We start from the raw sequence: 22,708 nt of genomic DNA, 5'->3' as shown, positions 1-22,708 counted from the left end.
AGTTTATTGCTGCCCAGGGCGCCCCCCCCTGCACCCTTCAGTGCCTGCTTTGTGTGTGTGACTGGGAGCAATGGCACGCAGCTTACCGCTGCGCGCTTACCTCATGAAGATCTGATGTCTTCTGCCGCCTGAAGTCTTTTCCTCAATACTCACCCGGCTTCTACCTTCTGCATCTGTGAGGAGGACGGCGGCGCGGCTCCGGGACGAACCCCAGGTGAGACCTATGTTCCAACTCCCTCTGGAGCTAATGGTGTCCAGTAGCCTAGAAGCAGTGCCCAACTTTACAAGCCAGCTCTGCTTCTCTCTCCTCGGTCCCACGATGCAGGGAGCCTGTTGCCAACAGGACTCCCTGAAAATAAAAAACCTAACAAAATTCTTTTTCCACAGAAAACTCTGGAGAGCTCTCTGCAGTGCACCCATTCTCCTCTGGGCACAAGATCTAACTGAGGTCTGGAGGAGGGGCATAGAGGGAGGAGCCAGTACACACCCATAGTCAAAGTTCTTTTTAGGTGCCCTATCTCCTGCGGAGACCATCTATACCCCATGGTCCTTACGGAGTCCCCAGCATCCTCTAGAACGTAAGAGAATATATATATATATATATATATATATATATATATATATATATATATTTATTTTTTTCATATTCAACACCAAATATGCTGTGCCCCCCCCCTGTTTTTGCACCCTGTTACTTGTGACAGAAGTGAAGGGCCAGGACCAGCGTCTCTGCAGCTCGTTGTGAAGAGAAAAGATGCCGCTGATAAGAGCTGGAAGGACGATGCCCCGCTCCCTAAATGGCGCGCTTGTGTCCCGCACTGTATACCTCTGTATACCTCTGTGCCAGATCTTAAAAGAGGTTTTATTGCTGCCCAGGGCGCCCACCCCTGCGCCATGTAGTGCCGTTTGTGAGCGGGAGCAATGGCGCGCTGCGCGGTACCTCTGAGACTGATGTCTTCTGCCGCCTTCGCTGAAGTCTTCTTTGCTTCGGTTACTCACCCGGCTTCTCTCTTCTGGCTCTGTGAGGGGGACGGCGGCGCAGCTCCGGGAACGAGCAGCTAGGCTATACCAAGTGATCAGACCCTCTGGAGCTAATGGTGTCCAGTAGCCTAAGAAGCAGAGCCTTTAACTCACAGAAGTAGGTCTGCTTCTCTCCCCTCAGTCCCATGAAGCAGGGAGACTGTTGCAAGCAGTGCTCCCTAAAAATAATAAACCTAACTGAAAGTCTTTTCTAAAGAAACTCTGTAGAGCTCCCCTAGTGTGTGTCCAGTCTCTCTGGGCACAGAATCTAACTGAGGTCTGGAGGACGGGTATAGAGGGAGGAGCCAGTTCACACCCATTTAAAGTCTGAAAATGCCCATGTCCCCTGCGGATCCAGTCTATACCCCATGGTCCTTTTGGAGTCCCCAACATCCTCTAGGACGAAGGAGAAACACAAATATCAAATAAACAATGTAAAAATCTGAATCCTACAAGGATGACAGTGTGCTGGCAGAACTGGTGACAATAATAAGATTTTACTCACCGGTAAATCTATTTCTCGTAGTCCGTAGTGGATGCTGGGAACTCCGTAAGGACCATGGGGAATAGCGGCTCCGCAGGAGACTGGGCACAACTAAAGAAAGCTTTAGGACTACCTGGTGTGCACTGGCTCCTCCCTCTATGACCCTCCTCCAGACCTCAGTTAGGATACTGTGCCCGGAAGAGCTGACACAATAAGGAAAGGATTTGGAATCCCGGGTAAGACTCATACCAGCCACACCAATCACACCGTATAACTCGTGATAGTATACCCAGTTAACAGTATGAAATATAACTGAGCCTCTCAACAGATGGCTCAACAATAACCCTTTAGTTAAACAATAACTATATACAAGTATTGCAGGCAATCCGCACTTGGGACGGGCGCCCAGCATCCACTACGGACTACGAGAAATAGATTTACCGGTGAGTAAAATCTTATTTTCTCTAACGTCCTAAGTGGATGCTGGGAACTCCGTAAGGACCATGGGGATTATACCAAAGCTCCCAAACGGGCGGGAGAGTTCGGATGACTCTGCAGCACCGAATGAGCGAACTCTAGGTCCTCCTCAGCCAGGGTATCAAACTTGTAGAATTTAGCAAATGTGCTTGACCCCGACCAAGTAGCTGCTCGGCAAAGTTGTAAGCAGAGACCCCTCGGGCAGCCGCCCAAGAAGAGCCCACCTTCCTCGTGGAATGGGCTTTCACAGATTTAGGATGCGGCAAGTTGAATCGTGCTACAGATCCAGCGAGCAATAGTCTGCTTTGAAGCAGGCGCACCCAACTTGTTGGGTGCATGCAGGATAAATAGCGAGTCAGTCTTTCTGACTCCAGCTGTCCTGGAAACATAGATTTTTAGGGCCCGGACTACGTCCAGCAACTTGGAATCCTCAAAGTCACGAGTAGCGGCAGGCACCACAATAGGCTGGTTCAAATGAAAAGCTGAAACCACCTTTGGGAGAAATTGGGAACGAGTCCTCAATTCCGCCCTATCCTTATGAAAAATCAGATAAGGGCATTTGCATGACAAAGCCGCCAATTCTGATACACGCCTGGCCGACGCCAAGGCCAACAGCATGACCACTGTCCACGTGAGGTATTTTAGCTCCACGGATTTAAGTGGTTCAAACCAATGCGACTTCAGGAAATCCAACACCACGTTGAGATCCCACGGTGCCACTGGAGGCACAAACGGGGGCTGAATATGCAGCCCTCCCTTAACAAAAGTCTTAACTTCAGGCAATGAAGCCAGTTCTTTTTGGAAGAAAATGGACAGAGCCGAAAACTGGACCTTACTGGAACCCATTTTAGGCCCATAGTCACTCCTGACTGTAGGAAGTGCAGAAATCGACTCAGTTGAAATCCTCCGTTGGGGCCTTCCTGGCCTCACGCGAAGCAACATATTTTCGCCATATGCGGTGATAATATTTTGCGGTCGCATCTTTCCTAGCCTTAATCAGCGTAGGAATGACTTTATCCGGAATGCCCTTTTCCTTTAGGATCCGGTGTTCAACCGCCATGCCGTCAAACGCAGCGGCGGTTAGTCTTGGAACAGACAGGGCCCCTGCTGCAGCAGGTCCTGTCTGAGCGGCAGAGGCCATGGGTCCTCTGAGATCATTTCTTGAAGTTCTGGGTACCAAGATCTTCTTGGCCAATCCGGAACCACGAGTATAGTTCTTACTCCTCTCCTTCTTATTATTCTCAGTACCTTGGGTATGAGAGGCAGAGGAAGGAACACATACACCGACTGGTACACCCACGGTGTTACCAGAGTGTCCACAGCTATCGCCTGAGGGTCCCTTGACCTGGCGCAATAACATCCTAGCTTTTTGTTGAGGCGGGACGCCATCATGTCCACCTGTGGCCCTTCCCAATGGTGTACAATCATTTGGAAGACTTCTGGATGAAGTCCCCACTCTCCCGGGTGGAGGTCGTGTCTGCTGAGAAAGTCTGCTTCCCAGTTGTCCACTCCGGGAATGAACACTGCTGACAGTGCTAACACATGATTTTCCGCCCATCGGGGAATCCTTGTGGCTTCTGCCATTGCCATCCTGCTTCTTGTGCCGCCCTGTCGGTTTACATGGGCGACCGCCGTGATGTTGTCTGACTAGATCAGCACCGGCTGGTTTTGAAGCAGGGGTCTTGCCTGACTTAGGGCATTGCAAATGGCCCTTAGTTCCAGAATATTTATGTGTAGGGAAGTCTCCTGACTTGACCATTGTCCTTGGAAGTTTCTTCCCTGTGTGACTGCCCCCCAACCTCGAAGGCTGGCATCCGTGGTCACCAGGACCCAGTCCTGTACGCCGAATCTGCGGCCCTCTGGAAGATGAGCACTCTGCAGCCATCACAACAGCGACACCCTGGCCCTTGGAGACAGGGTTATCAGCCGATGCATCTGAAGATGCGATCCGGACCACTTGTCCAACAGATCCCACTGAAAGATCCTTGCATGGAACCCTCCGAATGGAATTGCTTCGTAAGAAGCCACCATCTTTCCCAGGACTCGCGTGCAATGGTGCACCGACACCTGTTTTGGTTTTAGGAGGTCTCTGACTAGAGATGACAACTCCTTGGCCTTCTCCTCCGGGAGAAACACTTTTTTCTGTTCTGTGTAGAGAACCATCCCCAGGAACAGTAGACGCGTTGTAGGAACCAGCTGCGACTTCGGAATGTCCAGGATCCAGCCGTGCTGTTGTAGCACTGCCCCAGCTAGTGCTACTCCGATCAACAACTGTTCCCTGGACCTCGCCTTTATAAGGAGATCGTCCAAGTACGGGATAATTATAACTCCCTTCCTTCGAAGGAGTATCATCATCTCTGCCATTACCTTGGTAAATACCCTCGGTGCCGTGGACAGACCAAACGGCAACGTCTGGAATTGGTAATGACAGTCCTGTACCACAAATCTGAGGTACTCCTGGTGAGGGGGGTAAATGGGGACATGCAGGTAAGCATCCTTGATGTCCAGTGATACCATGTAATCCCCTTCGTCCAGGCTTGCAATAACCGCCCTGAGCGATTCCATTTTGAACTTGAACCTTCGTATATAAGTGTTCAAGGATTTCAAATTTAAAATGGGTCTCACCGAACCGTCCGGTTTCGGTACCACAAACATTGTGGAATAGTAACCCCGTCCCTGTTGAAGAAGGGGTACCTTGACTATCACCTGCTGCGAATACAGCTTGTGAATTGCCTCCAGCACTGCCTCCCTGTCTGAGGGAGCAGTCGGCAAGGCAGATTTGAGGAAACGGCGAGGGGGAGACGTCTCGAATTCCAGCCTGTACCCCTGAGATACTACCTGTAGAATCCAAAGGATCCACCCGTGAGCGAGCCCACTGGTCGCTGAAATTCTTGAGACGGGCCCCCACCGTACCTGGCTCCGCCTGTGGAGCCCCAGCGTCATGCGGTGGACTTAGAGGAAGCGGGGGAGGACTTTTGTTCCTGGGAACTGGCTGTATCTGCAGCTTTTTCCCTCTACCTCTGCCTCTGGGCAGAAAGGACGCGCCTTTAACCCGCTTGTCTTTCTGGGGCCGAAAGGACTGTACCTGATAATACGGTGCTTTCTTTGGCTGTGAGGGAACATGGGGCAAAATGTTGATTTCCCAGCTGTAGCTGTGGAAACGAGGTCCGAGAGACCATCCCCAAACAACTCCTCACCCTTGTAAGGCAAAACTTCCATGTGCCTTTTAGAATCAGCATCACCTGTCCACTGCCGAGTTCCTGGCAGAAATGGACATTGCGTTTATTTTAAATGCCGGTCGGCAATTATCCCTCTGTGCATCTCTCATGTATAAGACTGTGTCTTTAATATGCTCTATGGTTAGCAATATAGTGTCCCTGTCTAAGGTACAGAGAATCTGACCACGCAGCTGCAGCACTGCACATTCATGCTGAAGCAATAGCTGGTCTCAGTATGGGTGGTCTTCTGTATGCCGGCGGTCGGGCTCCCGGCGCTCAGTATACCGGCGCCGGGAGCCCGACAGCCGGCATACCGACACTTATTTTCTCTCGTGGAGGTCCACGACCCCCATAGAGGGAGAATAAAATAGTGTGGCGCGCGTAGGGCGCCACCGTGCCCGTAGCGTGGCGAGCGCAGCGAGCCCGCAAGGGGCTCATTTGCGCTCGCCACGCTGTCGGTAAGCCGGCGGTCGGGCTCCCGGCGCCGGGATGCTGGTCGCCGGGAGCCCGACCGCCAGCCAGCCGTAGTGAACCCCTCAGTATAATGCCTGAGTGTGTATATACAGACTTCAGGATAGCCTCCTGCATTCTATCTGCAGGCTCCTTTAGGGCGGCCGTGTCCTGAGACGGTAGTGCCACCTTCTTTGACAGACGTGTGAGCACTTTATCCACCCTAGGGGATGTCTCCCAACGTGACCTATCCTCTGGCGGGAAAGGGTACGCCATTAGTAACCTTTTAGAAATTACCAGTTTCTTATCGGGGGAAACTCACGCTTCTTCACACATTTAGTTCATCAGATGGGGGAAAAACCACTGGAAGCTTTTTTCTCCCCAAACATAATACCCTTTTTTGTGGTACCATCAGAAATGTGCAACACATTTTTCATTGCTGTAATCATGTAACGGTTGGCTCTATTGGAATGTACAGTAGTCTCATCGTCGTCGACACTGGAGTCAGTATCCGTGTCGACATCTGTGTCTGCCATCTGAGGTAGTGGGCGTTTTAGGGCCCCTGATGGCTTTTGAGACGCCTGGGCAGGGCTGAGAAGCCGGCTGTCCCACATCTGCTATGTCGTCAAACCTTTTATGTAAGGAGTTGACACTGTCACGTAATTCCTTACACATGTCCATCCACTCAGGTGTCGACCCCGCAGGGGGTGACATCACATTTATCGGCATCTGCTCCGCCTCCACATAAGCCTCCTCATCAAACATGTCGACACAGCCGTACCGACACACCGCACACACACAGGAAATGCTCTGACTGAGGACAGGACCCCACAAAGTCCTTTGGGGAGACAGAGAGAGAGAGTATGCCAGCACACACCAGAGCGCTATACAATGCAGGGATTCACACTACCCACAGTGATTTTTCCCTTATAGCTGCTATAATACACAGATTTGCGCCTAAATTTAGTGCCCCCCCTCTCTTTTTAACCCTTTGAGCCTGAAAACTACAGGGGAGAGCCTGGGGAGCTGTCTTCCAGCTGCACTGTGAAGAGAAAATGGCGCCAGTGTGCTAAGGGAGATAGCCCCGCCCCTTTTTCGGCGGACTTCTCCCGCTCTTATAATCATAATGTGGCAGGGGTATTTTACACATATATAGCTTATTAGGCTATATTATGTGTGATTTGCCACTCTTAAGGTACTCTAATTGCTGCCCAGGGCGCCCCCCCCGCCCCCCCCCCCCCCCCCCCCCCCAGCGCCCTGCACCCATCAGTGGCCGGAGTATGTGGTGTGCACAGGGAGCAATGGCACACAGCTGCAGTGCTGTGCGCTACCTTAATGAAGACCGGAGTCTTCTGCCGCCGATTTCCTGGACGTTCTTCTTGCTTCTGGCTCTGCAAGGGGGACGGCGGCGCGGCTCCGGGACCGGACGACCGAGGCTGGGCCTGTGTTCGATCCCTCTGGAGCTAATGGTGTCCAGTAGCCTAAGAAGCCCAAGCTAGCTGCAAGCAGGTAGGTCCGCTTCTCTCTCCTAAGTCCCTCGTAGCAGTGAGTCTGTTGCCAGCAGATCTCACTGAAAATAAAAAACCTAAAATATACTTTCTTTTCTAGGAGCTCAGGAGAGCCCCTAGTGTGCATCCAGCTCGGCCGGGCACAAAATTCTAACGGAGGTCTGGAGGAGGGTCATAGAGGGAGGAGCCAGTGCACACCAGGTAGTCCTAAAGCAGGCATGTCCAAACTGCGGCCCTCCAGCTGTTGAGAAACTACACATCCCAGCATGCCCTGACACAGCTTTAGCATTCTCTGACAGCAAAACTGTGTCAGGGCATGCTGGGATATGTAGTTTCACAACAGCTGGAGGGCCGCAGTTTGGACATACCTGTCCTAAAGCTTTCTTTAGTTGTGCCCAGTCTCCTGCGGAGCCGCTATTCCCCATGGTCCTTACGGAGTTTCCAGCATCCACTTAGGACGTTAGAGAAAATAAGAATTTACTTACCGATAATTCTATTTCTCGGAGTCCGTAGTGGATGCTGGGGTTCCTGAAAGGACCATGGGGAATAGCGGCTCCGCAGGAGACAGGGCACAAAAAGTAAAGCTTTAGGATCAGGTGGTGTGCACTGGCTCCTCCCCCTATGACCCTCCTCCAAGCCTCAGTTAGGTACTGTGCCCGGACGAGCGTACACAATAAGGAAGGATTTATGAATCCCGGGTAAGACTCATACCAGCCACACCAATCACACTGTACAACCTGTGATCTGAACCCAGTTAACAGTATGATAACAGCGGAGCCTCTGAAAAGATGGCTCACAACAATAATAACCCGATTTTTGTAACTATGTACAAGTAATGCAGATAATCCGCACTTGGGATGGGCGCCCAGCATCCACTACGGACTCCGAGAAATAGAATTACCGGTAAGTAAATTCTTATTTTCTCTATCGTCCTAGTGGATGCTGGGGTTCCTGAAAGGACCATGGGGATTATACCAAAGCTCCCAAACGGGCGGGAGAGTGCGGATGACTCTGCAGCACCGAATGAGAGAACTCCAGGTCCTCCTTAGCCAGGGTATCAAATTTGTAGGATTTTACAAACGTGTTTGCCCCTGACTAAATAGCCGCTCGGCAAAGTTGTAAAGCCGAGACCCCTCGGGCAGCCGCCCAAGATGAGCCCACCTTCCTTGTGGAATGGGCATTTACATATTTTGGCTGTGGCAGGCCTGCCACAGAATGTGCAAGCTGAATTGTATTACACATCCAACTAGCAAAAGTCTGCTTAAAAGCAAGAGCACCCAGTTTGTTGGGTGCATACAGGATAACAGCAAGTCAGTTTTCCTGACTCCAGCCGTCCTGGAACCTATATTTTCAGGGCCCTGACCACATCTAGCAACTTGGAGTCCTGCAAGTCCCTAGTAGGCGCAAGACACCACAATAAGCTGGTTCAGGTGAAACACTGACACCACCTTAGGGAGAGAACTGGGGACGAGTCCGCAGCTCTGCCCTGTCCGAATGGACAAACAGATATGGGCTTTTTTGAGAAAAAAACCACCAATTTGACACTCGCCTGGTCCAGGCCAGGTCCAAGAGCATGTTCACTTTTCATGTGAGATGCTTCAAATCCACAGATTTGACTGGTTTTAAACCAATGTGTTTTGAGGAATCCCAGAACTACGTTGAGATCCCACAGTGCCACTGGAGGCACAAAAGGGGGTTGTATATGCAATACTCCCTTGACAAACTTCTGGACTTCAGGAACTGAAGCCAATTCTTTCTGGAAGAAAAATCGACAGGGCCGAAATTTGAACCTTAATGGACCCCAATTTGAGGCCCATAGACACTCCTGTTTGCAAGAAATGCAGGAATCGACCGAGTTGAAATTTCTTCGTGGGGCCTTCCTGGCCTCACAACACGCAACATATTTTCGCCACATGTGGTGATAATGTTGTGCGGTCACCTCCTTTCTGGCTTTGACCAGGGTAGGAATGACCTCTTCCTGAATGCCTTTTCCCTTAGGATCCGGCGTTCCACCGCCATGCCGTCAAACGCAGCTGCGGTAAGTCTTGGAACAGACATGGTACTTGCTGAAACAAGTCCCTTCTTAGCGGCAGAGGCCATAAGTCCTCTGTGAGCATCTCTTGAAGTTCCGGGTACCAAGTCCTTCTTGGCCAATCCGGAGCCATGAGTATAGTTCTTACTCCTCTACGTCTTATAATTCTCAGTACCTTAGGTATGAAAAGCAGAGGATGGAACACATACACCGACTGGTACACCCACGGTGTTACCAGAACGTCCACAGCTATTGCCTGAGGGTCTCTTAACCTGGCGCAATACCTGTCCCGTTTTTTGTTCAGACGGGACGCCATCATGTCCACCTTTGGTAATTCCCAACGGTTTACAATTATGTGGAAAACTTCCCCATGAAGTTCCCACTCTGCCGGGTGGAGGTCGTGCCTACTGAGGAAGTCTGCTTCCCAGTTTCCATTCCCGGAATGAAACACTGCTGACAGTGCTATCACATGATTTTCCGCCCAGCGAAAAGTCCTTGCAGTTTTTGCCACTGCCCTCCTGCTTCTTGTGCCGCCCTGTCTATTTACGTGGGCGACTGCCGTGATGTTTTATCCCACTGGATCAATACCGGCTGACCTTGAAGCAGAGGTCTTGCTAAGCTTAGAGCATTATAAATTTACCCTTAGCTATATTTATGTGGAGAAAAATCTCCAGACTTGATCACACTCCCTGGAAATTTTTTCCTTGTGTGACTGCTCCCCAGCCTCTCGGGCTGGTCTCCGTGGTCACCAACATCCAAAACTGAATGCCGAATCTGCGGCCCTCTAGAAGATGAGCACTCTGTAACCACCACAGGAGAGACACCCTTGTCCTTGGATATAGGGTTATCCGCTGATGCATCTGAAGATGCGATCCGGACCATTTGTCCAGCAGATCCCACTGAAAAGTTCTTGCATGAAATCTGCCGACTGGAATTGCTTCGAAGGAAGTCACCATTTTTTTACCATGGCCCTTGTGCAATGATGCACTGATTTTAGGAGGTTCCTGACTAGCTCTGATAACTCCCTGGCTTTCTCTTCCGGGAGAAACACCTTTTTCTGGACTGTGTCCAGAATCATCCCTAAGCACAGGAGACTTGTTGTCGGGATCAGCTGCGATTTTGGAATATTTAGAATCCACCCCTGCTGTTGTAACAGTATCCGAGATAGTGCTACTCCGACCTCCAACTGTTCCCTGGACTTTGCCCTTATCAGGAGATCATCCAAGTAAGGGATAATTAAGACGCCTTTTCTTCGAAGAAGAACCATCATTTCGGCCATTACCTTGGTAAAGACCCGGGGTGCCGTAGACAATCCAAACGGCAGCGTCTGAAACGGATAGTGACAGTTCTGTACCACGAACCTGAGGTACCCTTAGTGATAAGGGCAAATTTGGGACATGGAGGTAAGCATCCCTGATGTCTCGGGACACCAGATAGTCCCCTTCTTCCCGGTTCGTTATCACTGCTCTGAGTGACTCCATCTTGATTTGAACCTTTGTAAGTGTTCAAATTTTTTTAGATTTAGAATAGGTCTCACCTAGCCTTCTGGCTTCAGTACCACAATATAGTGTGGAATAATACCCCCTATTCTTGTTGTAGGAGGGGTAATTTAATTATCACCTGCTGGGAATACAGCTCGTGAATTTTTTCCCATACTGCCTCCTTGTCGGAGGGAGACCTTGGTAAAGCAGACTTCAGGAGCCTGCGCAGGGGAAACGTCTCGACATTCCAAACTGTACCCCTGGGATACTACTTGTAGGATCCAGGGGTCCTGTACGGTCTCAGCGTCATGCTGAGAGCTTGTCAGAAGCGGTGGAACGCTTCTGTTCCTGGGAATGGGCTGCCTGCTGCAGTCTTCTTCCCTTTCCTCTATCCCTGGGCAGATATGACTCTTATAGGGACGAAAGGACTGAAGCTGAAAAGACGGTGTCTTTTTCTGCAGAGATGTGACTTAGGGTAAAAACGGTGGATTTTCCAGCAGTTGCCGTGGCCACCAGGTCCGATGGACCGACCCCAAATAACTCCTCTTCCTTTATACGGCAATACACCTTTGTGCCGTTTGGAATCTGCATCACCTGACCACTGTCGTGTCCATAAACATCTTCTGGCAGATATGGACATCGCACTTACTCTTGATGCCAGAGTGCAAATATCCCTCTGTGCATCTCGCATATATAGAAATACATCCTTTAAATGCTCTATAGTCAATACAATACTGTCCCTGTCAAGGGTATCAATATTTTTAGTCAGGGAATCCGACCAAGCCACCCCAGCTCTGCACATCCAGGCTGAGGCGATCGCTGGTCGCAGTATAACACCAGTATGTGTGTATATACTTTTTATGATATTTTTCCAGCCTCCTGTCAGCTGGCTCCTTGAGGACGGCCCTATCTATAGACGGTACCGCCACTTGTTCTGATAAGCGTGTGAGCGCCTTATCCACCCTAAGAGGTGTTACCCAACGCGCCCTAACTTCTGGCGGCAAAGGGTATACCGCCCATATTTTCTATCGGGGGGAACCCACGCATCATCACACACTTCATTTAATTTATCTGATTCAGGAAAAACTACGGTAGTTTTTTCACATCCCACATAATACCCTCTTTTGTGGTACTTGTAGTATCAGAAATATGTAACACCTCCTTCATTGCCCTTAACGTGTGGCCCTAATAAGGAATACGTTTGTTTATTCACCGTCGACACTGGATTCAGTGTCCCTGTCTGTGTCTGTGTCGACCGACTAAAGTAAACGGGCGTTTTAAAACCCCTGACGGTGTTTTTGAGACGTCTGGACCGGTACTAATTGTTTGTCGGCCGTCTCATGTCGTCAACCGACCTTGGCGCGTGTTGACATTATCACGTAATTCCCTAAATAAGCCATCCATTCCGGTGTCGACTCCCTAGAGAGTGACATCACCATTACAGGCAATTTGCTCCGCCTCCTCACCAACATCGTCCTCATACACGTCGACACACACGTACCGACACACAGCACACACACAGGGAATGCTCTGATAGAGGACAGGACCTACTAGCCCTTTGGAGAGACAGAGGGAGAGTTTGCCAGCACACACCAAAAACGCTATAATTATATAGGGACAACCTTATATAAGTGTTTTCCCTTATAGCATCTTTTTTATATATTTCTAACGCCAAATTAGTGCCCCCCCTCTCTGTTTTAACCCTGTTTCTGTAGTGCAGTGCAGGGGAGAGCCTGGGAGCCTTCCCTCCAGCCTTTCTGTGAGGGAAAATGGCGCTGTGTGCTGAGGAGATAGGCCCCGCCCCTTTTTCGGCGGCCTCGTCTCCCGCTCTTAACGGATTCTGGCAGGGGTTAAATATCTCCATATAGCCCCCGGAGGCTATATGTGAGGTATTTTTAGCCAAAAAAGGTTTTCATTTGCCTCCCAGGGCGCCCCCCTCCCAGCGCCCTGCACCCTCAGTGACTGCCGTGTGAAGTGTGCTGAGAGGAAAATGGCGCACAGCTGCAGTGCTGTGCGCTACCTTAAGAAGACTGAGGAGTCTTCTGCCGCCGATTCTGGACCTCTTCTCGTTTCAGCATCTGCAAGGGGGCCGGCGGCGAGGCTCCGGTGACCATCCAGGCTGTACCTGTGATCGTCCCTCTGGAGCTAATGTCCAGTAGCCAAGAAGCCAATCCATCCTGCACGCAGGTGAGTTCACTTCTTCTCCCCTAAGTCCCTCGTTGCAGTGATCCTGTTGCCAGCAGGACTCACTGTAAAATAAAAAACCTAAGCTAAACTTTTCTAAGCAGCTCTTTAGGAGAGCCACCTAGATTGCACCCTTCTCGGCCGGGCACAAAAATCTAACTGAGGCTTGGAGGAGGGTCATAGGGGGAGGAGCCAGTGCACACCACCTGATCCTAAAGCTTTACTTTTTGTGCCCTGTCTCCTGCGGAGCCGCTATTCCCCATGGTCCTTTCAGGAACCCCAGCATCCACTAGGACGATAGAGAAATACTGTATATACCATACTGTCTTAACGTGTAAAGTTTCACATTAAGGACCTCTGTAGCTGAAATCACCATTCTATGAGAGCTACTACAACCTGTCAAAGTCTAAAAATATTGTAATGCATATGCCTTGTACTAACCCCATGCACATGCCCGCTGCTCGTGCACTCAGTCCTCCGTACGTGCACATATCCGCAATTTTCGTAGGATCGCTCTGGCGATCATGCGCGTGATATGGGTATTTACGGCGGAGTTTGTGAGCGTGTAGCGTGTTATTAGAACATTACATATTTAACCCATATAGCGTACATTTTAGATATAGTTCCCCTAGACCATGTTAGCGAGTATTATTAATTTAAACAGTTCCTGGACAGAGAGATTCGCCTTTGCATGATCGGAAGGGTCAGATAAAGGTTGGAAGGTGATGTCTAGTATCCAGCTGTAGGGTATTTTGAGGGTAACATTCCGGTGTTAGTTAGAGAAAGATCGCTTGTTCCTGCGTATAGTTATGTACAAAAGTAGAATATGAACATTAACTGTATTTACTGTATTTTATGTATGCGGCGGGAATCCAGAGGATACCACCCACAAGAGCAGTTGGGGAAAGACATCGCCCACCTTTTCAAATCCACCTATGACCTTTTCTGTAATGTAGAGACACATCCCTGTATCCAATGGACAATGAGATTACAGTGACCATTGTATTGTGTATGCATGTTGTGTATAAAAAGACCATTGTTGCCTGGCCGGTCAGAAGACTCTAAACGCTATCTGTATGACCAGCGGAGGACCGAGCCGGGTTGCCCTTGCGAACATTCTCACGTATGTATATTCTCTGTAGCCATTATTCTATTTAGATTTACTTGTTAGCCTGTAGTGTATGATTTGTATTGTTTTTACCTTTTGGAATTAATCCACTGAGGCCTTAAAACCCTGTGGTTGCAACTACAAATCAGTGTTGTGTTTTCACTTTCCTGCCTGGGCTTTAAAGTAGATTAATCTGTATAAGGTGTATAAGCATTGATATGGTGTACGCACTGCGGGTACTTTGTATCGCCGGCGCTACTTAAGGTTTAAAGGTATTACATCATTACAGTACTTTGCTGTTAAGGGTTTAAAGTATAAGCATATCATTACATTGTATCATTAACAAAGTTTAAAGGTTATCAATTGAGTGTGCGCTCGCTGTGTGTACTCCGTACACTCAGCGCGGCGTGTGTACGCCAAGTGCGTACCACGTGCAGGACTCTGTACGCAAATAGCGTACAAAGTGCGTAGCATGTGCCTTTAGTCTAGCGGCCATAGCGGCTCAACGGTAAAAGTGTATTTAGAGGTATAGCTTTGCGGTCTAAGATAATATCAACATTATCAAACCGTTATACAGAATATATATTTAAAAGTTCCAACAGGTCCTGGGATTGGCTATTTCAGACTTAAGGAAACATTCTGCAGTGTTCCTCTGCCAGGAGGTCTGGTAGTGTGACAACCACCCATCTACCTCACAAATCCTTCGGTATATGCATTCCTGGAACGTACACAATAGCAGTGATCTGATAAGCAGCACTAAAAAGACAAATTGTAAGTGCAGTTTAGCGGCCTGTAAGCAGATGTCTTCCCCAAGCACTCTGTGGTATAAAGGAGCCATCGTCACTATTCCCACTACTAAGTATCACTAGACACCTGAGGAACATGGTGAATGCACAGAGATACAGGAAGACGTTGGCGTCTATACTTACCATACGGTTCCAGACAGCTCCCTGTTTACTCTGCATGTCTGGTGTCAGACGTATGTACTGAGGAGTAACAAGCACATTGCCCATCAGATCCCATAATGATGAGGAGGAGGAACCCACTCCTAAAACCAAAATAGACAAAAACTAGATCCACAAATTTCTGCAAACCGAAAAAAACCTAATCCGCTACATTATCAGTCTGTCCATCAACTTCCATCCATGGTTCTGACATTAGTACTGCCATAGATCCCCTCTATTATGGCATCATTAGCTTCATTAAGAAAGACAGTTACTGATTCTGGGGCCAGCAAAGCTTCCAATGATGCACATCTGTAGTCCCACTGCTTTCCTGATGCTAGGGGCAAGATACCATTGTTTTTGGTGCCGGCAGTCCAAACTAGAACCCCCGAGGGTGGCAAGCTCAAATGAGCGTAAAGTGACCTGTTTGGGTGCCCACACCAGACTTTTACACAACTGAAAGTGGCTCCAAACAATACGAACTTGTGAATGTGTCTGTGTGTACATGTGGTAGGGGATATAGATTGTAAGCTCCACTGGGGCAGGGACTGATGTGAATGGACAACTATTCTCTGTAAAGCGCTGCGGAATATGTGTGTGCTATATAAATAACGGGTAATAATAATAATAATTCCACCCATGTTAGTTACAACAGCCTGTGTCCCAAATTACCTCTTTCATTTATCCCTCCCTCCTCTTCTTCTATATACACTGATTACACACTCAGGCATCTGAGACTTATGTGCTGCTCTCCTCTTCTGTAACTCACTCACACATCAGACTAAGGGGGTCATTCCGACCTGTTCGCACACTGCCGTTTCTCAGGTCACTACTGCGCATGCACCACAATGTGCAGGCACGCCGTACTGGTACAAAGCGGATCATTGCTGAGCGATGGATTTAACGAAGAATCCATTTGCACAGCTGATCGCAAGGAGATTGACAGGAAGAGGGCGTTTATGGGTGTCAACTGACCATTTTTTTGGAAGTGTTTGGGAAAACGCAGGTATGTCCAAGCGTTTGCAGGGCGGGTGTCGGACGTCAATTCTGGGCCCGGACAGGCTGAAGTGATCGCAAGGACTGAGTAAGTTCAGACCTACTCAGAAATTGCACAAAATGTTTTTGCAGAGCTCGGCTGCACAGGCATTCGCATACTTGCAAAGTGAAAATAAACTCCCCCATAGGCGGCGACTATCTGATCGCAGTGCTGCAAAAAGTAGCTAGCGAGCAATAAACTCGGAATGACCCACTAAATGGATTAAAAGGTGACCTGATCCCCCCCCCCCCCCTCTCCTTCATTGAAGACTAAAAGCCCGCCTCACACTCTAGCCAAGGCAGGTTTTAGCTATTTCCAGGTTTCAGCACAGCTGGTTAAATCAAAATAACTGCGGTACTAATTAAGTCACATGTGCTCCAGCATGGATATTAGTAGAACCTGTATTGTTAGTGTGCCTTGAGGACCGAGGTTGGGAACGCCTGCTCTTACCTCACATCTGCTGTCTTCCCTCCTCATCTCTTCCTAGTTCACCTCCACTCAACTACTGTAAGCTCTCACATAAGCAGGACCTTCCACCTTCCTGGTTCTCTCCCTTCACTGTCCCCCAGTGCTCCAACTCACAGTCAACGACTCCTTTCCGTCCGCCCTTCCCAGGGAACTGGGTCACTGTCACCCAGTTATATAATTATCTCCCCATCTGATTTATCACCCTGCACTGTCTGAACCTTTGTAAATGTCACTATTTACACAATTGTAATTTTCCTTGTATAGCACCTACCATTCATAACACCATTTATGTATACTCTCCTTTTATTTATACCCCTACATAGCATCTATATTCCCCCTCTTATTTATACCCCCTACACTCCCCTCATTCATACCTCGCACATTATCTATGCTGCCCTTCTCATTCATACCCATGTATAGTGTCTACCCTCCCCCTCTCATACATACCCATGTACAGTGTCTACCCTCCCCCTCTCATACATACCCATGTACAGTGTCTACCCTCCCCCTCTCATTCATACCCCCGTACAGCATCTACCCTCCCCCTCTCATTCATACAGCGTCTACCCTCCCCCTCCCATTCATACCCATGTACAGCGTCTACCCTCCCCCTCTCATTCACACCCATGTACAGCGTCTACCCTCCCCCTCTCATTCACACCCATGTACAGCGTCTACTCTCCCCCTCTCATTCACACCCATGTACAGCGTCTATCCTCCCCCTCTCATTCACACCCATGTACAGCGTCTACCCTCCCCCTCTCATTCACACCCATGTACATAAAACACTGTAAAAAGACTGCTATAGTTATAATTAAAAATATTGCCTGTTATATTGCCTGTTATTTAGTTAACAATTAAGCCTGCAAGAAATTTTCAAAGGAGCATGGAAAGCGACACATTTTGTGACTATGGCTATAACTAAAATCACTGTGCACATGCCTACCCTCCCCCTCTCATACATACCCATGTACAGTGTCTACCCTCCCCCTCTCATTCATACCCCCGTACAGCATCTACCCTCCCCCTCTCATTCATACAGCGTCTACCCTCCCCCTCCCATTCATACCCATGTACAGCGTCTACCCTCCCCCTCTCATTCACACCCATGTACAGCGTCTACCCTCCCCCTCCCATTCATACCCATGTACAGCGTCTACCCTCCCCCTCCCATTCATACCCATGTACAGCGTCTACCCTCCCCCTCTCATTCACACCCATGTACAGCGTCTATCCTCCCCCTCTCATTCACACCCATGTACAGCGTCTACCCTCCCCCTCTCATTCACACCCATGTACAGCGTCTATCCTCCCCCTCTCATTCACACCCATGTACAGCGTCTATCCTCCCCCTCTCATTCACACCCATGTACAGCGTCTACCCTCCCCCTCTCATTCACACCCATGTACAGCGTCTACCCTCCCCCTCTCATTCACACCCATGTACATAAAACACTGTAAAAAGACTGCTATAGTTATAATTAAAAATATTGCCTGTTATATTGCCTGTTATTTAGTTAACAATTAAGCCTGCAAGAAATTTTCAAAGGAGCATGGAAAGCGACACATTTTGTGACTATGGCTATAACTAAAATCACTGTGCACATGCCTATTGTATTTATATTTACATCACCCAAAACATGCTGCTCTCCAAATGGCATTTTTCACGTTTTATTTTCTTCATCATAGAATTAAACTGAATTTATATTTTTTCTCTTTTTTTTTTTTTTTTAATGCAATATTTTTATTGAAGAGAAGTCGAATAAGCGGATACAAATCAAACAGGAGATGATGACTCCAAATAAATTCAAAATCATATACAAGTTATCCCATGAGGAACAACCAAATGTAACAACAGCAAGGTAGTACATCATCAATATCATATATATCGACAACAGTTTTTCTGTGTTTAAACAAGAAGTAGAGACAAGGATAGGAAAAAAGAGTCAAAGATGAAGAGAAGAGAAGAGAGAGAGAAAGGGGAGGGGGGGATGGGGGGAAGGGGGATCATCTCAGGAACATATAAGGTAGAATCAAGCCGTGGGGTGTAGCACCCCCTAGCTGCAATCTTTACCACTGTGGACAGTATAGTACCTCGTTTGGTTATTGGGACCCATTCGACGTAGTAAGTCACACCCCGGCATTAGAGGGCATAGTATAGGTGAACCAAGGTTCCCAGATCCTCCTATATTTCTCTGACCTGTCCCGTAAGGAAGCTGTGATTTTTTCCATCATGGAAATATGCCATATTTTAGCTATTAGCATGTTCCTAGGGGGGGTATTGTTTTTTTTTCAATTTTTAGCTATCACACATCTGGCGGCATGTAAAATTTGGAGTACCAGGCTGTTCGCCTGGTTGTCTAGATTGGATAAAGGTAGACCCAGTAGGGCCGTCCAGGGGCCTAAGGTTATCAGCGAACCAAAAATAGATACAATAAGGGTTTCCACCCGAGCCCAGAACGTGCGTATTTTGGGGCATGACCACCAGATGTGTTTAAAATCTCCTACTTGGCCGCACCCACGCCAGCACAATGGGGAAGACCCGGGAAAAATCCTATGTAGTGTTGCAGGGACCCGATACCATCTTGTATAGGCTTTATAAGAGTTTTCCTTCACTAAGGAGGAGATTGAGGACTGGGCTACATTTTGTCTAATGGTTTCCCATGAGTCCTCTGCAGGGGGGGGGCCAAGGTCCTGTTCCCATTTACGCTCATGGGGGAGTATGTTCGCTGTCTTCAAAGAACGTAGTAAACCGTAAAATATAGAAATAATACCCTGCCGCAGAGGAGAATAAATACAAAGACGCTCCAAAGGGGTGAGTTGCCTAATAACCTGGGATTTGGGAAGGGATCTTAGGAAGGAGCGGATTTGTAAATATTCGTAAAATGCAGGTTGAGAGATGTCATATTTATCACATAGAGAATGTAGGGAGCGCCAGGAGGAACCTTCTATAAAATCAAACACCAGTCCCGGGCGCGGGTCCAGGTGAAGCCACGAATGGGACCTTAGGGTGGAACCCGGGGGGAAATCCTGACTATCCCAAATGGAAGTGATGGGCGAAGGGAAAGTGGATAGATCGTAATGCCGAATGCAGAAATGCCATAGGGAACAGGTGAATTTGGTGGAGGGGACACACGCTTGTATTGGCCGATTTGGCTTGGTCGGCGTGAGTAGGGAGACCAAAGTGGAAACCCCGGCCGCCAGACGCTCAATCCGAATCCAGGGCAGATGGGGCGCTGGAGAGAACCAAGCGATAGCCTGGCTCAGGTGAGTTGCATGGTAATATTTACGAATGTCCGGCAATCCTCTGCCTCCAGCTAGTGGGTCACGCACCAGAGTGGAGGTCCTAATTCTAGGAGGCTTACCAGCCCATACAAATTTTAGGAAGAGCCTCTGCATTCGACAAAGCCTCAGCGGGGATGCGTACAGGGATTGTTTGAATCAGATACAAGAGCCTGGGTAGGATGTTCATCTTTACTGAGACAATCCGTCCGAACCAGGCTATAATCTGTTTGTCCCAAGCACGAAGGTCCGACTCTATACACTTGAATAGGGCTGGAAAGTTTATAAAGAATACCCTGAAGGAGGCTGTACCCATGTACAGCGTCTACCCTCCCCCTCTCATTCATACCCATGTACAGCATCTACCCTCCCCCTCTCATTCATACCCATGTACAGCATCTACCCTCCCCCTCTCATTCATACCCATGTACAGCGTCTACCCTCCCCCTCTCATTCATACCCAAGTACAGCGTCTACCCTCCCCCTCTCATTCATACCCCCGTACAGCTTCTACCCTCCCCCTCTCATTCACACCCATGTACAGCGTCTACCCTCCCCCTCTCATTCACACCCATGTACAGCGTCTACCCTCCCCCTCTCATTCACACCCATGTACAGCGTCTACCCTCCCCCTCTCATTCACACCCATGTACAGCGTCTACCCTCCCCCTCTCATTCATACCCATGTACAGCGTCTACCCTCCCCTTTCATTCATACCCAAGTACAGCGTCTACCATCCCCCTCTCATTCATACCTAAGTACAGCGTCCACCCTCCCCCTCTCATTCATACCCCCGTACAGCATCTACCCTCCCCCTCATACCCATGTACAGCGTCTACCCTCCCCCTCTCATTCATACCCAAGTACAGCGTCTACCATCCCCCTCTCATTCATATCTAAGTACAGCGTCTACCCTCCCCCTCTCATTCACACCCATGTACAGCGTCTACCCTCCCCCTCTCATTCATACCCAAGTACAGCATCTACCATCCCCCTCTCATTCATACCTAAGTACAGCGTCCACCCTCTCTCTCATACCCCCGTACAGCGTCTACCCTCTCATTCATACCCCCGTACAACATCTACCCTCCCCCTCTCATTCATACCCCCATACAGCATCTATCCACCTCCTCTCATTTATACCCCCGTGCAGCATCTACACCCCCTATTCTCATTTATACCGCTACATATTATCAACTCACCTCCTCTCATTCATACCTCAGTGTATACCAGTGATGGCTAACCTTGACACTCCAGGACACATCCCAGCATGCCCTGCATCAGTTTTAGCATGGCCAAATAACAAAACTGTAGCAGGGCATGCTGGGATATGTAGTTCAACAACAACTGGAATGTCAAGGTTAGCCATGACTGGTATATACAAACCCTACACTCCCCTTTCTCATGAAATACCCCTGACCATTCATACCCCATTATACCCCTTACACTCCCCATCTCTGGTATAGCAACTACACGCCCCCGGATAACATTTACACCCCCCTCTCATTCATATCCACATATAGCAATCTACCACACACCCCCTATTCATGGAGGGACACAATGCTCTGTTCCAGGACTTCCCTTTTAAGATTGCCCTCATCTGTGCTGAAACACCTTTGTTATCGTTTAACCTGTTTAACATAGATGAGGGCAATCCTAAATGAAGAGGAAAGTCCTGGACCAGAGCACTGTGTCCCTCCCGGAGAGGGTTATGTTGGGAGGTATGCTACAGCCCCTATACACCTCCTCTCATCCACACCAGCATATAGCCTGTCGCCTCCTCACCACCTCAGCGATCTTGCTGGTCTCTCCCAGACACTTTCTTCTCTCCCTTCCTGTCTCGCCTACAGTACACATTACCCCCCACCCCGGGGTGGCTGCCTGCGGAGCCCTCTCCCTGTGCCAGCTCCCCTTCTCACCTTGGTACGGCTTACTCAGCGAGTGCTCCCTCTTCAGATACTCCTCCGTCTGATCGGCGGCCCCAGTGCCCGGCAGCACCGCTAGCAGATGGAGCAGAATAACGCACAAAAGCCCCCGCCGGCCCCAGGGGCGAGCAACCCGCACCGCCGCGCCCGCCATCTTACTACTCCCGTCTCTGATCCCGGGCCAGCCAATCAGACGCAGAAGCCGCGGCACGCCGACTGGACGCTCTCTGGGCATGGAGTACTGCCATTGGCCAGCGGGTAGCCAATGGAAGGAGAATAGGGCATTGTGCTGTAAACGTCGCGCTCTGATTGGCTGCATGAGGAGACCCCCGGTTACCCGGGTTACATAGAGTTGTAATGTTTACTGACAGCTGCTCTGTGGGGAGTTTGCTTTGGTCTTTAGAGCTTACAGTCTGTGAGGGTAGATGCTAGAATCAAGTGGGCTAAGGGACCTTTTCCGTAAGGGGGAGGAGTTACGACGCAAGGGGGAGGAGCTAGGCCAGCGGGATAGTTCCTCTACTATCCACGCCACCAACTATTACCTTTAGTAATTAGGTGGTGAGCGAAGCGGAGCGGAGCGAGCCACCGTGCCCGAAGCGTGGCGAGCGAAGCGAGCCCGCGAGGGTACTTTTCGGGTACCCTGTTCGCCCGTAGCTCCTCCCCCTGGTGACGTAGCTCCTCCCCTCAATACGTCACAAGGTCCCTTCAGCCCCTCCGATATAGAACCAACCGTCTGTGAGAGAGAGAGAGAGAGAGTACAGCTGGGGCCATTAGCAGCCTTCATTACTCATGGGCCCCATATGACTTATTTATAGCATTAAAGTGTTTGCCTCACAGGTACAACCCCCAGTGTATCCCTAGCCTTATTTGTTTGTACAGCTGTCTGCACAAGCGATCGCACCCCTGCACAACGTTTACCCCCTCCCTCTGTATGTGGCAACTACCTGATCGCAGCACTGCAAAAAAAGCCTGCGTGCGATCAGGTCTGAATCACCCCCATTGTGTATTACTGCTAGGGCTGCAGTTGGGCTGCAAGGTCGGCCTGTGACAGACACCTGCAGTGTAACTGCCTGGTGCATGTGCTGCAGTA

At 49.3% G+C, this 22,708-nt stretch overlaps 1 protein-coding gene across 3 annotated transcripts in view; it reads right to left on the bottom strand.

The window, feature by feature from the left end:
- Positions 1–22,093, bottom strand: part of LMAN2L (lectin, mannose binding 2 like) — a 56,513-nt gene extending 34,420 nt beyond the window's left edge. Inside the window, exons 1-2 of one of the 3 annotated variants that reach the window (XM_063932009.1) lie at positions 21,613–22,093; positions 14,892–15,010 (exon numbers count right to left, since the gene is read on the bottom strand). In XM_063932009.1, coding sequence (XP_063788079.1) covers positions 14,892–15,010; positions 21,613–21,937 — 444 coding nt within the window. In that variant the 5' untranslated portion in view covers positions 21,938–22,093. The remainder of the gene's footprint in view (positions 1–14,891; positions 15,011–21,612) is intronic. The other 2 variants (XM_063932007.1, XM_063932008.1) reach the window with 2 other exon arrangements.
- Positions 22,094–22,708: the final 615 nt, after the last annotated feature.

The sequence above is a fragment of the Pseudophryne corroboree genome, chromosome 6 (genome assembly GCF_028390025.1).
Source record: "Pseudophryne corroboree isolate aPseCor3 chromosome 6, aPseCor3.hap2, whole genome shotgun sequence".
Classification (NCBI taxonomy): Eukaryota; Metazoa; Chordata; class Amphibia; order Anura; family Myobatrachidae; genus Pseudophryne; species Pseudophryne corroboree.
Note: the sequence above shows the minus strand (reverse complement) of the source record. Positions and strands in the feature narration are given on the sequence as shown.